The sequence below is a fragment of the Trachemys scripta genome, chromosome 1, assembly GCF_013100865.1.
Source record: "Trachemys scripta elegans isolate TJP31775 chromosome 1, CAS_Tse_1.0, whole genome shotgun sequence".
In the NCBI taxonomy this organism is placed as follows: domain Eukaryota; kingdom Metazoa; phylum Chordata; order Testudines; family Emydidae; genus Trachemys; species Trachemys scripta.
In genome coordinates, this window is record NC_048298.1 from 239,120,660 (window position 1) to 239,137,639 (window position 16,980).

A 16,980-nucleotide genomic window follows, 5' to 3' on the forward strand; every position below is an offset into this window, starting at 1 on the left:
CCCTGAAAACTAAGACCCTTACCCACTGCACTCAACCCCCATCACCATGCATTATAGCCATCCTGAAGTGCAGCACTCATTGCACAGCACTCCAGACAGGAAGGCTGACTATTATAACAGGACATACGCAAATCTGTGATTGTACCGATCCCCACTCCACCCCCTTGCCCTTTCTGTTTCCCAAGCAGTTGTTTCTTTTCAATAAATGGATTTTTTGTCTTTGAAAACATTCTTTATTATTTCATAAAGTAAAATACCTTAGCCCAGGAAAGCAACAGGTACTGCAAGTCAGTGTAGCAAATACAGATTCCTACTAACATTGGAACCACTGCATTTCACTCCCGTGCATGGCACCAGTTATTACTGGTGGCTTTCAGCCTCAAACTGCTCCCTCAAGGCATCCCTAATCCTTTCAGCCCCGCGCTGGGCCCCTCTAATAGCCCTGCTCTCTGGCTGCTCAAATTCAGCCTCCGGGTGTTGAACCGCCGAGTTCCATGCCTGAGTGAATCTTTCATCCTTCCCTTCACAAATGTTAGGGAGGGTACGGCACACAGATATATCCGCGGGGATGTTGTCATCGGCCAGGTCCAGCTTCCCATACAGAGAGCACCAGCGGCCCTTTAAACGGCCAAAAGCACACTCCACCATCATTCTGCACTGGCTCAGCCTGTTGTTGAACTGCTCCTTGCTGTTGTCAAGGCTCCCTGTGTAGGGTTTCATGAGCCAAAGCATTAAAGGGTAAGCAGGGTCTCCAAGGATCACAATGGCATTTTGACTTCCTCTACAGTGATCTCATCTGGGAAAAAAGTCCCGGCTTGCAGCTTCCTGAACAGGCCAGTGATCTGAAAGATGCGTGCGTCATGCATTTTTCCAGGCCAGCCTGCATTAATGTCAATAAAACACCCGCGGTGATCCACAAGTGCATCCCATCTATCGCCTCTCTGCAGTTAGGGAAACTCATTTGTGCAAAGCCAGCCACAATGTCATGCACGTTACCCAGAGTCACAGTTCTTCTGAGCAGGATGCAATTAATGGCTCTACAAACTTGCATCAACACGATTCCAACGGTTGACTTTTCCACTCCAAACTGGTTAGTGACCGATCAGTAGCTGTCTGGAGTTGCCAGCTTCCAGACTGCAATAGCCACCCGCTTCTCCACTGTGAGGGCAGGTCTCAATCTCATGTCCTGCACCGCAGGATGTGGGAGAGCTCCTCACACAGTCCCATGAAAGTGGCTTTTCTCATCCGAAAGTTCTGCAGCCACTGCTCGTCATCCCAGACTTGCAGGATGATGTGATCCCACCACTCAGTGCTTGTTTCCCGAGCCCCAAAGCAGCATTCCATGGTTTGGCATGTCCGTGAATGCCACAAGCAATCTTGTGTTGTATGTGTTACTCGAGTCAATATTGTCGGAGTCCTCACTGTCAGTTTGGATCTTAAGGAGTAACTCGACTGCCAAACGTGACATGCTGGTGAAACTCATCAGCATATTCCTCAGCAGTTTGGGCTCCATTCCCACAGACCGAAAGGGAAGACAAAGCGCGCAGTACAAAAAACATTGAAAGATGGCGCCAAATGTGGACGGAAGCACAGGGATTGCTGGGATGTGAACCGATGCATCACGGGTAGTTGGGACAGAGCCCAGAATGCCCCCCGCCACCTTCCCACAAGCCACAGCGCCAGAATGGGTAGCGGTGCTCTGTGGGATAGCTGCCCATAAGGCATCTCTCCCAATGCTGCTGCAAGTGCCACAAATGTGGCCACGCCAGTGCGCTTGCAGCTGTCTGTGTGGACAGACTGCAGCACTTTCCCTACTGCGCTCTACGAAGGTTGGTTTAGCAAAAAGCGCTCTACATTTGCAAGTGTAGCCTTGCCCTTAGATTGTAAGCTTTTGTGGGGCAGGGACTGTCTTTTTGTTCTGTGATTGTACAGCTCCTAGCACAATGGGGTCTTGGTCCATGACTGAAGCTTCTAGCTGCTATGGTAATACAAATGATAAATAATAATGATACCCATGATATTATCTCAGAAGCATAAACAAAGAATATGATTTTGTTGTGATTTAGCAATTGGGAACCTAAATGGGTAATTGCATGTGTGTTCACTCATGCATGAGTACGTGCATTTTAACAGTGTGGTGTTATTCTGCTCCATGATTTTTTTTATTTTTTTTTTAGTTTTAGAGCCATGACCTATATAATAGTCATAATTTGAAATGATTAGCAGGAGCAGAAACTGTTATAGTTCAAGTGTGTCCATTTTACAAACTGAAAGTATGTCAGTAACAAAATGTTTGCTAGTGGTTGGGTTTCCTTGGGATCTAAAGATTTTGTGATGCAACAATGTTTCCTGGCACTGTATTGTCAATATTCTTTATAGGGTATATGAGTAACCACCCATGTGCCTTGATAGATGAAATGTACTTGCATTACAAAGTCAAACACTTGAAAGTCAAGAAATGCCAGTTTTATGATAAGCCATTCTATCTGTTTGTGCATCCACCATGTGCACTGAAAGAGGAAAAACTTTGTGGAGAAAGTGATAAATGATCGTCTAACTAAAGACTGTACCATAATGCATACACACAATAGAGCTGAATTAAGGTTGCACAGAAAACTACAAAAATGGCATTTTCTAACTTTTGAGTGCTTGACTTTGCACCCTAAATAATTTTCCTTTATCATTTTTATGGATTTTTAATTTTTTTTAAAGACTCAGGTAAAAACAAATTTTATTACGTACAAGTGTAACAACTCCCATATCATGCATTATCAGAAAGGTTTTAGACCTTGAACATTCAGCACTGCAGAGCAGACTGTTAGCACTTGAGCTATGACAATAATTACATGACCTGGCTGCAGGAGAAAATGGTTGTCCTGATATGGAAGAGCAGGTGTGATGAACTGTTAGTTCCAGAGGGTGGTCATGGGAGCCTGGTCCAGCTCTTTCTAATCTCCACAGGAGTTGAGGGAGCTTCTGTCCTATGTGGGACCACCTGAGGAGAGGATGGGATTCTGAGACTATGTGCCGTGCCATGCCAGCTCAGGGTTGGGAGTGGCGGGGGGGGAGGGCAGCCCAGCCATCCCTCTTCTCCTTCACCACTGCTACTGCAAGGGCTGTTACTTCTGCTTTGGTGGCCTGAACACAATCTTGGATTTAGTTCAAGTTCAATTATTATTTTGATATGATCCCAAAATGTTCCTAAGGAATGCAAGTGTGCTAAGGGTAATGGTGATTTTTAACAGTTTATAATTCAGTTCAACCTGAACAGATTTTCAGGGGAAAAAGAAAAGGTGCTTCTCTATTCTGAGAGCTTTCTCCAAGTTGAACTTCAGAGGCCTGCTGCAAATGATAAAAGTGTTAGAGATTTTCAAAAGCTGGTTACAAGAATCTTTTACAAAGGAAAGTGTTACACGATGTAAATATATGGGTTACTTCTTCCTCCTGCTATAATTTAGTAAAGACCACTTATATGAGTAAGAATTTTCAGGAATGGCCCTTAGTCTTCTTTTCACCACAGATGCACACAAGCAGCATTTTGCAAAGATGAATATGTAATTCACGTGTCAGTGTGTGTTATGTATAATATCTCTCTGCTGCGTCTACACACTCTATGGGTCTATTTCAGCTCTTGGCTAGAGACGCTTGCTCGTTAGCTCAAGTGGAGACTCCTACTTTTAGTGCTAGGGCCACTAGTGTTTTGGTCAAGGGGGTGGCCCATAACTCCCCTGGAGGGGTCACACATACCTGCCTTCAAGAGGAACATGAAAAGCCTGACATTTCCGTCTTTCCTGACATCCTCAGCTACCTCCCTCCAAATGTTAAAAGTTTCCTAGTGCCTATTTATCTTTTCTATTCAACATCCCTATTAAGCAGTGGAGCCATATAATCCCTAGCCAGGGTGGAGCCCAAGCTCCAGAAATTATGGAGGCTGTGACAAGAGGCGGTAAAATCTCCATCAGATCCCGCATCTGTACCTGGGTGGGCAAACAGTGCAGGCATCGTATGGTGCTTTCTTTGAGGCCACAACCTTGTTTGCATTGAAGATAGTTGAAATTTTTCCAGTGGAACAGTTTTCTGTCAGAAAATTCTGATTCCACAAACTGGAAATGTTCAAAGGATGGTGAATTGATAACAAGCATGTGTGTCAGGAAATTATCAAAATGTTTCTTTTTGATGTTTGTTAGAGTAAGATTTATAATTTCAACTCTTCTATTAAATATGGGGTAATGTATAATATAAAAATCACACTGCTAAGCTCAAGGGAGCTATTGGGGAACACGGCATTTGGAGAAGGCAGCTGAGATTTTGATTTTTCATCCCAGTTCAGGATGGAAACAGAAGACTTGGAATTTTGCAATCTCCAGGGGGCTGGACGGTCTGTATTTTGGCCAGCCCTCATTTGCAGCATGACACAACTGGGTGACATCATAGTGTGGTGACATCATTGTGTGGTGGTGCAGCTGGTGACATAGAGCAAGTAGGGTGCCAGCCTGAAACAATCCTGGGGTGCCACCATGGTGGGGAGCGGGAGAGTCTTGGGTCTGGCAGGGACCTTGTAGACCCCCTCCCCCCCCCAAAAAAAAACCCTGTCATCATCGCGGGGGGAGGTCTGAATATTCCTGTCCTGATTACTGTGCTAATCCCAGCCACCCCCTGCGATGGTAACGGACTCTACGTGTGGGTCTGGGGTCAGGGTCTGGCGGAGAGGCCCGGGGGTCAGTTTGTGCCCCGGAACCTCTCCGTCGGGGCTGTGCGAGGGGGGCGGGAGGTGTTCGGCGCTGCGCGCTCCGTGTCGCCCCGCGCACAGGGGCATTGTGGGCGCTCGCTGCTTTCCGCGGGTTCTGTTAAAATGGCGCCCTAGGTAACGGGAGGTGGCGGCCGTTAGGCTGTGAAGCGCAGGGCGCGCGCGTGGCAGTTGCAGAGGGAGGTTCCCGGTCCCCTCCCCACGCCCAGGGGTGAGGATGGCGTGTCCGGATCAGAAATCCCCCAACGTTCTGCTACAGAACCTGTGCTGCCGCATCCTCGGCAAGAGCGAAGGTAACCGCCCCCCGCCCGGGAGCGCGCGGGATAGCGCGAGCCCAACGGGGAGCCGCCCCGCGCCGGGTCCCGCGGCTGAAACTCGGGGGGTGGCGGCTGCTGCTGTCAGCTTGCACCTCACTGGAGTAGCGGGGCCGTGCCCGTCCTGAGCGGCGGCCAGACGTGAGCCGGTTGCCGGAGAGCCCTGCCCCAAGGGAGGGCGTGGGGCGGCGGCTGAGAGCTCGCTCCTTGCCGTGGCCGGCTGTGGGCCTGGCTATGGCCTTGGGGAAGCGGAGGAGAAGGAGCCCAGGGAATAGATGGCGAGGGTGGGACGTGCTCTCCTTGTGTGTTTGTAGGAGCCAGAAGAGGGAGACCCGCTTTCCCCAGGAGAGAGAGTGAAACTTCCGTTTGCCTGCTGCTGGGGTAGGGATTCAGCCTTTAGCAGCAGCAGCAAAACACTTAGGACTTGTCTACACTTACAGCGCTGGAGCGGTGCCGCTTTAGCGCTTAGTGAAGACTCTCTCCAGTCGTGTAAGTACTCCACCTCCCTGAGGGCAAGTCTACACTACCCGCGCTACATTGGCGATGGGTGAGTGCCCCTGTCGGCATGCTACTTACTCCATCTCCATGAGAAGTGGAAGCTGTGTTGGTGGGGGAGCATCTTCTGCTGACATAAACACTGTACACACCGGCACTAGGTTGCTGTAACTTAGGTTGCTTAGGGGGGGATGTCTTTCACACTCCTGAGTGATGTAAGTTACATCAACTTAAGCAATAGTGTAGATGAGTGCTTCTCAAGCTATCTGATGTGGGGGACGGGCAGTTTTTTTTCCCAATGTGCCAGGGACCGGTGCCATATTATTATCCTATTTGACACTCTTATGAGGAAACTCGTAGCGGACCAGCAGCTGATGGCTTGCGGACTGGCACTGGTCTGCTGACCACCACTTTGAGAAGCACTGGTGTAGACCAGCTTGAGAAGCGGTAGTTATGTCAATTGGAGAAGGTCTCCTGTCGACATAGCACTGTCTACACTCAGGGTTAGAGCAGTATAACTGCATTGCACAGGGGTGTATTTTCCATGCTTCTGAGTCCTTATAGTGACACATGTGTAGTGTAGACCAGGGCTTAGTTTAATTCTGCTGCTCAGACCCTGAGGGCAGCCACAAAACTCTGTCAACAGCTGTGTGCCTGGTTCTTGCCCTGGGGGTTGCCTAAAAGGTGTGTTCCACTCTCTCCTTCTGTGAGAATGTTCACCCCCTTCCCCTGTTCTGTTACCCCCTCCTGTAGCTCAGCTCTGCCCTGCTAATGACCTATGCTGGACATGGCAGCAGCCATCGCTGGGCTGAGTGCTTCCTGGGGCTAGGTGCTTCTGGGAGCATACAGATCCTTGGCCTGTAGGTGTTAAATTTTGAAGTCCCCGTCCCTTGATGATTCTTAGGCTACGTCTACACTACTTCTTTTGTTGGTATAGTTTGTTGCTCAGCGGTGTGGGAAAAAAAACAAAAAACCCAGACACCGCCAGTGTGGACAGCGTCTCCCGCTGACATAGCTACCGCTGCTCGTTAGGGGATTGTTTAATTATGTTGATGGGAGAGTTCTCTCCCATCAGCATAGAATGGCTACACGAGAGATCTTACAGCATCTCAACTGCATCGGTACGGCTGTGCTGCTGTAAGCTCTCTAGTGTAGACATGGCCTTAGAAGAAAAAGCTGCTTTCTGGAGAGAGATGCTCCCCCCGGAAGATGGGGGTTGGGCTCGTCACTCTCTTCCATGGGGTAGGATATGCCTCTCCTCTCCCTCTTTTGGTTCCTAGAAATATATAAGGAGAGCACTTCCAACCCTCTCCTCCAATTCCCTGTTGTCATTTTCCTCCCTTCCCCATCACGTACGCTCTTCTTTGCTGCTATCCTGTCAAGCAATTCTTCCATTGGCTGAATGAGGTCTACAAGAGCTTAGACCAGTGGTTCTCAACTTATTTATCATATATGTGGCCCGTAGTGTGTTACCTGGGCTGCAGGAGCTGGGTGGCAGGGCAGCAGCAGCTCCTGGACCCTGCCCCCGGTCCCCACCATGCGGGGCTGGTGGGCTGCCAACCCCAGACCCCTGCCATGTGGGGCTGGCCGGCTGCCCCGGACTCCCGCCACTCAGGGTGGGCTGGCAGCCACGACCGGACCCCAACCCTGCTACGCTGGGCAATGGGGTAGCCCAGACCCCAGTGCGCTGGGAAGCCGGGAACCCGGACCCCGCCATGTGGGTTGGCCTTTAGCACACAGCTGAGCTGGGCCACAGCTATGTGCTAGTTGGGCGGCATGTAATCGCTCACTTAGACAGATTTGTGTGGCTGCCCCCAGGCTTTGATCAGTAGTAATAGCTGCTAGAGGCTGAATCCCTGCCTTGCCTGCAGCTGCTTAGGACAGGTCTACACATAAAACCTTGCAGTGGTGCAGCTGTGCTGGGATAGTAGCATCTTCACTGAATCACTATGCTGACGGGAGAAGTTCGGTGTAGTTAGCCACCACACCTCGCAGAGTTGGATTATGTCAGTGGGAGAAGCCCTTCTGTTGATATAGTGCTTTCTACACTGAGGGGTTAGGTTGGTATAATTGTGTCACTCGGGCGTGGATTTTTCACACCCCTAAGCAATGTAGTTATATCAGTGTAAGTTTATAATGTAGACCTGGCCTCAGAGGGAGATGAGGAGGAGACACTCATGCTTTGTCCCCTTTTTTCCAACTGCCATAATAGTAGGAAAATAATGGTTTCACCTTGGCAGAGAAAATAACTTATTTGCTAATTGGGCAAATGAACTATTTAAAGTCTCAGTAGTATTGTCTTGTAATGCCTACAACTTCTCAAGTCGTATCCATTTCAACAAATGGTATGTGGATGCCTTCTGTACTACTAGTATTTGAATATTTTCATATGTTGTTGGAAGTTTCACTCTTTGTGGATTTGTTATAGGTATTGTATGACCTTAATACCTCAGTATTACAACAATGTCGGTATTAACCTGTTTTTTGGACAGAATTCTTTACTAGTAATGCTCTAACTAAAAGATGATCTGCAAAGTACTTACTATCATCTTTATGATACATAAATAAGGCCTGAACAGTAGTGTGTGTGGAGAAGAGGGGCTGTACATTTGTTTTCCTTAAGGTACCAGGAAAGTTCTGTCTAGCTTTCCCTGGTTTTGTTGAAGGCCTTTTGAGGGGTATCTGGGAGATATTTTTGAGTTTGCATACCTTCATTGAAGGGTTGAATGTATGGAATCCTTAATAGAAACATCCAAAAAACCTATGTAATCAAACAGTTTTTTCTGAAATCCCTTCTCTCTCAATTGAACATGTACAAGTTTCTTGTAATGTCATAATTTCCCCATTTCTATAGTTGCCACAGAGTTCTTCCAGGGTAGATAAGACAAGAACTTCTAATGTATGTATTGAATAAACCCTAGAAGAAATACAGCTTAGAAAAAAAATATGGACTCAATATTAGCTAGCGTTGTGACCAACACTTTCATAATGCTAATACCATGTTTGATGAAAGGCAACATGACTTTAATTGCAAGAGAAAAGTCTGTCCTTTTAATCCTCTGTTTTTAAGTTTTGTAAATGAGGCAGGTAAAATTTAGAGAAATTATCTAGAAAGACACCAATCCCAAGAAGCAAATTCAGATCACATGCAAATTGCTAAACCTAAAGATTGATAGGAAAACTCCAGAAAGCTATTCATGATCAGAATTCGGCAATCCATGGGTGACACAGTAAAGTCCAATTCCTGGCACTTCATGACAGACTGAAACAATTATTTCCCTCTCCCCTCCCCACCCCAACTTTGATTTGATAAATGAGATTAATGTTATGCCTCCTCACTACCACAAGACTAGAAGTTACAATTAATTCGTTTCTAAACCAATTTAGTTAAATTATTTCACATCCCCAATGTGGACATGTGCATGCTTTTTGCAAAGCATATCTGTCTAGCTTATCAAAAGAAGGTTGAAAGGTGACTTGAACACAGTGGATAAGTACTTTCATAGGGAGATGATACAGGATACTAAGGGTCTCTTTAATGTAGCAGAGAAAGGCATAACTACAGCCAAAGGCTTGAAGCTGAAGCTACACATTTTGAAAATTGAAAATAAGGCAGGAATTTTTAATGATCGGTGTGATCAACGATTGGAACAGACTACCAAGGGAAGTGGTGGTTTCCCCAGCTCTTGATTTTATCCGCTCGAGACTGGGTGCCTTTGTGGAAGTTATGATTTAACCAAACATAAGTTATTGGGCTCCATTCAGGAGTATCTGGGTGGAATTTATTGGCCTGTGATACGGAGGTCAGATTATTCCTGTGGGCATTCTGTACCAAAAAAATTAAAAATTCTGTGCCCATTTTAAAATTCTGCAAATATCTGCAAATTTTATTTGTCAAAATAACACTACATAATCACGCCAGTTTCAGGTATTTTGGTAATTTATTTCAAAATACCTGTCAGCAAGTATATCTGTAATAATACAGACACAAGCAAAAATTCTCCTGTGAGTAGAGAGTAAAGAAACCCCTATGACAACCCAGTTCCTGTTTCTTTGCCCCCATCCCCCGAGCTCAGCCATGGGCCAGACACCCACAGCTCTTCCCCTCGCCACTGCCCCTCCAAATCCCCTACTCCCCAGAGTCCAACCACAGGGCCCCCCAGCCTAGATACTTGCCCCCCGCTCAATCCCCAGAGCTCAGCTGTGGGGCCCTCCTGGCCCAGATACCCGCACCCTCTCCCCTCACTCCCCAAGCCCCAGGATCTAGAGGGAGAAACAGCCTGATGCTCGGTCCCAGGCTAGCACAGAGTTTCCTGCGTGTCATCCTCTCCTTCTCTCAGGGATTGCTGGGAACTCCAGCTGCCAGGAACCCACTCCTGGAGGGAGGGAGCTAGAATCTTCTATGTGCAAGCGGGGCTGTGCTGAGTCCAGTGGCCCCTAGTGGCAGCTAGCACCACTGCAGCCCATTTCTGTGGGGGGAAAAGAAATTCTGCGCATACAACGTTAATTTCTGCAAAATTCTGCATTGCACAGTGGGGCAGAATTTCCCCAGGAGTATCAGACTAGATCAGTGGTTCTCAACCAAGAATACACATACCCCTGGGGGTACACAGAGGTCTTCTAGGGTGTGCATCAACTCATCCACATATTTGCCTAGTTTTACAACAGGCTTAATAAAAAAGCACTAACGTTGTCAGTACAAACTAAAATTTCATACAGACAATGACTTGTTTATACTGCCCTATATACTATACACTGAAATGTACAATATTTATATTCCAGTTGATTTATTTTATAATTCTATGATAAAAATGAGAAAGTAAACAATTTTTCAGCAATAGCGTGCTATGATACTTTTGTATTTTTATATTTGATTTTGTAAGCAAATAGTTTTTAAGTGAGGTGAAATTTGGGGGTATGCAAGACAAATCAGACTCCTGAAAGGGGTACAGTAGTCTGGAAAGGTTGAGAGCCGCTGGACTAGATGATCTAATGATCTCTTCTGGCCATAAATTCTAGGAGTCTATACTGGCTTCAGAAGAACTGATTGACTTGGCTAGAGTCCTCCTCACCAATTGAATCCTACTTTACTCCTGCAAGCATAGAAATATAGTTCTAATAGGAGCCAAGATGCAGTTTGTATGTTAATGTCTGTATCTTTGTGTGCCCCTATAGTTAATGGGGTGTATAAGTGCTTCCATTCTAAACCTGTGAATTTTGTAAGTCAGCTGTAAAAAGTTTACTAGATTTTATTGGATTTTTGGTGCCTTTTTTGAAGGCTTTTAAACTTGCCAATAATAATATGCAGATACCCATCTCATAGAATTGGAAGGGACCCTGAAAGGTCATCAAGTCCAGCCCCCTGCCTTCACTAGCAAGACCAAGTACTGATTTGGCCCCCTCAAGGATTGAACTCACAACCCTAGGGTTTAGCAGGCCAATGCTTAAACCACTGACCTTTGTGAGTTGATGTCCTCAGAACCTCTACAATTTCCTGTTTCCCCTCATCCAGAAAACTTTGCATTGAAAGGAACTCTTCCCGTGGCGGAGTATGATTGCAAGAGGCCATCGATATGGGAACCATTTTCCCCTCTCCCACTTCCCGCCCATATCCCCCAACCAGTTCCTAAGTGGGCTGAAGACTCTGTCTATGCTTTCCAATGGTCCTTGGAGCTCAAGTGTCACACTAGCATTTTCTCTGGTGGTGCCCTCTGCTACCACTAGGCTACTGAGCTGGATGGAAACATTTTACTAAAAAATCAAATGTCTCCTATTTTTTTTAAAAGATGACATTCCAGAACTTAGGACTGAGAAGTCAATATGTACAAGCATGTTAGCATAGTTTCAGAGCAGTTTATACTAGTTGGTCAGTGTTGAGGATTTGTAATATACCAAATCATATTCTTGTTAATGTTTGGTTATATTAGTTTGTTTTGGGATCTCGTTAAATCTTGTAAAGTAAATTTGGCAGTACTTAAATGACAGTTCCTGCCAGCAAGTGGTATTGTTGAATCAGTAGGCAAGATCTCTTCCCCGTGTGTCAGTTCTGAAGCAATGAATTCCCTAACTTTTGTATTAGTGGCATTATACAGCAGGAGATGTTGCCTTTTTGAGATTAAATTTAAAACCAAGTTATAGACTACCTGTGGTCATTAGAGATCCATGGCCCTTGCAGCCTTTATTTTTATTTAAAGTTAACTTTATTGAGGTTCTATTATATCATTGAGGGTTTGGTTCTGGCGGCTACAGTTTCAAGTTCAACAGAGTTATCGCTGCTTGTTTAAAGCTCATAGGAACACATGAAACCATAGGCAAGTAAAATATACAGTCACAAGAAAAAGGTCCACTATCTTTTATCAGTTTTAATAAAGTTACCAACAAAGTTATGAATGTCACAGCATACACAACTCCTAGATATATCCATGCACCAGTTATAACTACAGACATACATCCTCCTAGATAGTGTTAGGATCTGATGGGTCTCTCATGGATTGATCATCAATAAAATGATGGATGGTTCCTACTGGAGTTCTCTCATAGGAAACTCAATTTCCCCGCTCTGAGCAACCTCTTTTTATAATGTGATTCTGCCTATTCCTACATTCTGTGCATGTACAGAAAAGTGTTAGCCCTCTTTTTTCTTATTGGTCTGGTATCCCCTAGAACTTAAGGGACCCCCGATTTCTATAGGTCATGTAGGTTCTCTTTATTCTCATTAGCACTGATGCATGACCTGTATCCTGTGGTTAAGACACATGTTGGAGGCAGAAGTGCCTCTACAGCATTTTGTGATTTTTAAAATTAATCTTCTAGCTATTTTTTCCTCAGTATTACCACTTGGTACCTCTTTTCCCATAATCTTTGGGCATCAGGTTATTCTTCTGTCCCTTACTTATTTCAGCATTTCTTATCTCCAAGGCCTAAAATAGTTATGCTAAAAATCTTGCAGGCCTCAGCCTACAGGTCTTGTGTTTCAACCTTTCTTACTTGGATATCGAATACATGATTATTCCTTCTAAATACTGATCAATCTTATACTTCTATCATTCTACAATTTAACTATATTTACATACAATGATTATATATGATGTAACATGTTAATCATAACATCACACAATAAATGAATAATAAACTAAAATAATTGGCTACACCTTTCAGAATTAGGGACTTAATTCCAGTGTCCTGGACAAAAAAACAGTTTTTATATAGCTATAAATTCCCTGTTTAAAATTCCCATTGAAATTTCAGTTGGAAAAGAGATTGCTCTACACCAGCTGTACAGAATTGTCTCTTGGGTCCTTGATCTTTAGCACAAGACTACAACTACTCCCTTAGTTCTTTAAGGTTTTTTTTCATGGTTGCAGGCAGTGATTATCTGTGCTGTGTAAGACAGCCCCTTTTTGGCTATTTATGCCATCCCTTATTGAGATCAGTACTGTTATCTGAATGTCACTCAGTTCCTTCTTTGGTAACCAGGGAAAGAGCATTACTTACTAAATTTTTGGAATTGAAGGCTTTCTTTTCATGAGATTCCAATGCCTGTCTTGGAATTTTTGGGGCTGCTTCAGTGTGTCTACATAGATCTAGTTCCAGCATAAAGAAGCTTTCCATTTGGTCACTTCCTTTGTATTTTTATAAAAAAAGTCTCTCTTATAGTAGTTCATCTATGTCATGTAAATTATTCAATTGAAACTTCTAGCTCTAGTGAGGCATGTAAGATGCTCTGTCTAGTGGGATTTGGACTGTGGTACAGCTTGAAAAATATGACTAAATGTCCACCAGTATAGTTATCACAGTCCGTGTCTTGGAGCAACTCCAAAAATGTATTAACCAAGGCAAAGCTGGCAGACCTTACGAATGTTCCAGTGCTGTCAAGTCCACTTCTCAGAAAACTTGTTTTGCCTAAAGACTGAACTCTTGGTATCTTCTTGTTCTTTAAATAACTAACATGCGAAGTCTCTAAGATGATGTTTCCCTCTGTTTCTAAGGCCATTTTCACTGATGTGATCGTTTAGTTTTTTGAGATCTCATTAATGACTCTTAGAATTCTGCTCTGATAACTTTTGTCACAGGAATACACAGGTAGAGTTAGTCTTCCTGTTCAGATTATATATTTATAGAATTCATGCCTGCTTATGATTTCTAGCTGAGTAGTGGACAGCTAGCTCCTTTAATCTGTGGTGTGCCCTTGCGGTTCGAGTGAAGGAAAAATCTGTAGCTGGATACAGACTAACACGGCTGCTACTCTGAAATCTGTAGCTGATGATCAGTATAATACACTATGTTGCATACAGTAATGTACTCTGATGTATTTTATAGAATCTTATATCCAGGGCTTTCAGAGAACTTACAAATATTGAGTGAAAACTTGTAACTCAGGTTTTATCTCACAGCTATCTCCTTATGTCAAGGGAAGAAAACATATGAGTGGTTGATTAAGCTGGCAAGAAATTCACTCTGGGGAAAAGGTCCTCCAGGAAAGTTTATTCTAGTTCAGGGGTCAGCAACCTTTCAGAAGTGGTGTGCCGAGTCTTCATTTATTCACTGTAATTTAAGGTTTCACTTGCCAGTAATACATTTTTAACGTTTTTAGAAGGTCTCTTTCTATAAGTCTATAATATATAACTAAACTATTGTTGTATGTAAAGTAAATAAGGTTTTTAAAATGTTTAAGAAGCTTCATTTAACATTAAATTCAAATGCAGAGCCCCCTGGACTGGTGGCCAGGACTTGGGCAGTGTGAGTGCCACTGAAAATCAGCTCGCGTGCCGCCGTTGGCACGCGTGCCATAGGTTGCCTACCCCTGTTCTAGTTGCTGATGAACTCAGAGGAGCCTTCTTCAAATAGGCTTGTTTACTACACTGCAAGATGAATCGCTGGTTTAAAGGATCATTTTCAATATAGGAAGCATAACCATTTTTAGTTCCAATTTTAAGAAAAGCTTTCAGTCAAGAAAATGTTTAGGCATTGGGGAGATTGGAAAAACTTTCTAAAAATAAAATCTTGATACATAAAACATGAATGATGGTGGGACTGGAAATATGTGCTTTTTTCACTGGAACAACATAAACTAACTGTCACTCTCTTTGTAAATAGATACTAATGAGATGCTTTAGCTTTTTGCTTTATACAATCTCTCTATATGGAAAAAACAAACACTCAGAGGTTCTTTAGAGTAGGTGTTGGTCTTTAGAGATTATACCATGCTAAAGAGCTGGTCTGCACACAAGTTTTTGAATTGGTATAACCTGTTTTGGATGGGGGGTGTTTTTTGTTTTAACTAATCTAGTTATACCGTTACAATTTGTAGTTTGGATGCAACTACAGAAGTCTAAAATGTGCCTGATACTGGTACAGCTTATTCCCTGTATTTATATCCGTACTGATATAAGGCACCTTTATAGAGTCATAGATTCTAGGACTGGAAGGGACCTCGAGAAGTCATCGAGTCCAGTCCCCTGCCCGCATGGCAGGACCAAATACTGTCTAGACCATCCCTGATAGACATTTATCTAACCTACTCTTAAATATCTCCAGAGATGGAGATTCCACAACCTCCCTAGGCAATTTTATTCCAGTGTTTAACCACCCTGACAGTTAGGAACTTTTTCCTAATATCCAACCTAGACCTCCCTGGCTGCAGTTTAAACCCATTGCTTCTTGTTCTATCCTTAGATGCTAAGGTGAACAAGTTTTCTCCCTCCTCCTTATGACACCGTTTTAGATACCTGAAAACTGCTATCATGTCCCCTCTCAGTCTTCTCTTTTCCAAACTAAACAAACCCAATTCTTTCAGCCTTCCTTCATAGGTCATGTTCTCAAGACCTTTAATCATTCTTGTTGCTCTTCTCTGGACCCTCTCCAATTTCTCCACATCTTTCTTGAAATGCGGTGCCCAGAACTGGACACAATACTCCAGCTGAGGCCTAACCAGAGCAGAGTAGAGCGGAAGAATGACTTCTCGTGTCTTGCTCACAACACACCTGTTAATACGTCCCAGAATCATGTTTGCTTTTTTTGCAACAGCATCACACTGTTGACTCCTATTTAGCTTGTGGTCCACTATCACCCCTAGATCCCTTTCTGCTGTACTCCTTCCTAGACAGTCTTTTCCCATTCTGTATGTGTGAAACTGATTTTTTTCTTCCTAAGTGGAGCACTTTGCATTTGTCTTTGTTAAACTTCATCCTGTTTAACTCAGACCATTTCTCCAATTTGTCCAGATCATTTTGAATTATGACCCTGTCCTCCAAAGCAGTTGCAATCCCTCCCAGTTTGGTATCATCCGCAAACTTAATAAGCGTACTTTCTATGCCAATATCTAAGTCGCTAATGAAGATATTGAACAGAGCCGGTCCCAAAACAGACCCCTGCGGAACCCCACTCGTTATGCCTTTCCAGCAGGATTGGGAACCATTAATAACAATTCTCTGAGTGCGGTTATCCAGCCAGTTATGCACCCACCTTATAGTAGCCCCATCTAAATTATATTTGCCTAGTTTATCGATAAGAATATCCTGCGAGACCGTATCAACTATAACTGTCCACACGAGAGAGGTTTACTGTTTTAATTATATTGATTAGGTGTGGTACAACTCTCGTGTGTAGACAAGCCTGAAGACAATCTTTCTTTATGGTCTACAACTTGGGGGGAGGGATAGCTCAGTGGTTTGAGCATTGGCCTGCTAGACCCAGGGTTGTGAGTTCAGTCCTTGAGGGGGCCACTCTAGGGATCTGGGGCAAAATCAGTACTTGGTCCTGCTAGTGAAGGCAGGGGGCTGGACTCGATGACCTTTCAAGGTCCCTTCCAGTTCTAGGAAATGGGATATCTCCATTAATTTTCTATTTTTGTTCATGGTGTCTTTTTGCAGCCTGATATGTTTGGTAAAGCACCTCATCTGAAAGTGCTTTTAAAAACATTTTAATCATTTTCTACCAAAACGCACATGACATGGCTGAGAGAGCAAGAGATCACCTTGGCCATCACCGGGATGGAACCATTCAGTACCAAGTGAATACTGTATCCTGTTGAAACTGCAGGAGAAATTTGGAGGTTGTACTACAGACATGAAACTTCTCTGCATGCAACAAAAAATGTAATGCAGTATTAAATTAAACATGTTTTCTTGGTAGGATTTACCAAGAAGATGATGATGTTAATCTCTGAAGACTGTTTGGAGTTGGAGGGATGGTAACAAAAGTCATACCACCAGTAAAACAAAACCAATAAAGGAATTAAAACCATAAATGACAAGTAAACAACTTTTCGGTAAACACGAATTCTAAGTAATAGAGCAACTTAAAATAATCAAACAATTTATTTTTAGTAATTCACTGTTTTAGAACCGAAAAATACCCAGAAAGTTGGAAATAGGAGTCTCTCAGTATTCCTGTCTCCAGGACTGCGCTTCTCTCCCCTCCCCA

General features: G+C 44.0%; 1 protein-coding gene across 1 annotated transcript in view; it reads left to right on the forward strand.

Annotated features, from left to right (window-relative positions):
• Positions 1 to 4,824: 4,824 nt before the first annotated feature.
• Positions 4,825 to 16,980, forward strand: part of TUBGCP3 (tubulin gamma complex associated protein 3) — a 122,613-nt gene continuing 110,457 nt past the window's right edge. Inside the window, exon 1 of the mRNA XM_034758143.1 lies at positions 4,825 to 5,040. Within this exon, the coding sequence (XP_034614034.1) occupies positions 4,965 to 5,040 (76 nt within the window). The 5' untranslated portion in view covers positions 4,825 to 4,964. The remainder of the gene's footprint in view (positions 5,041 to 16,980) is intronic.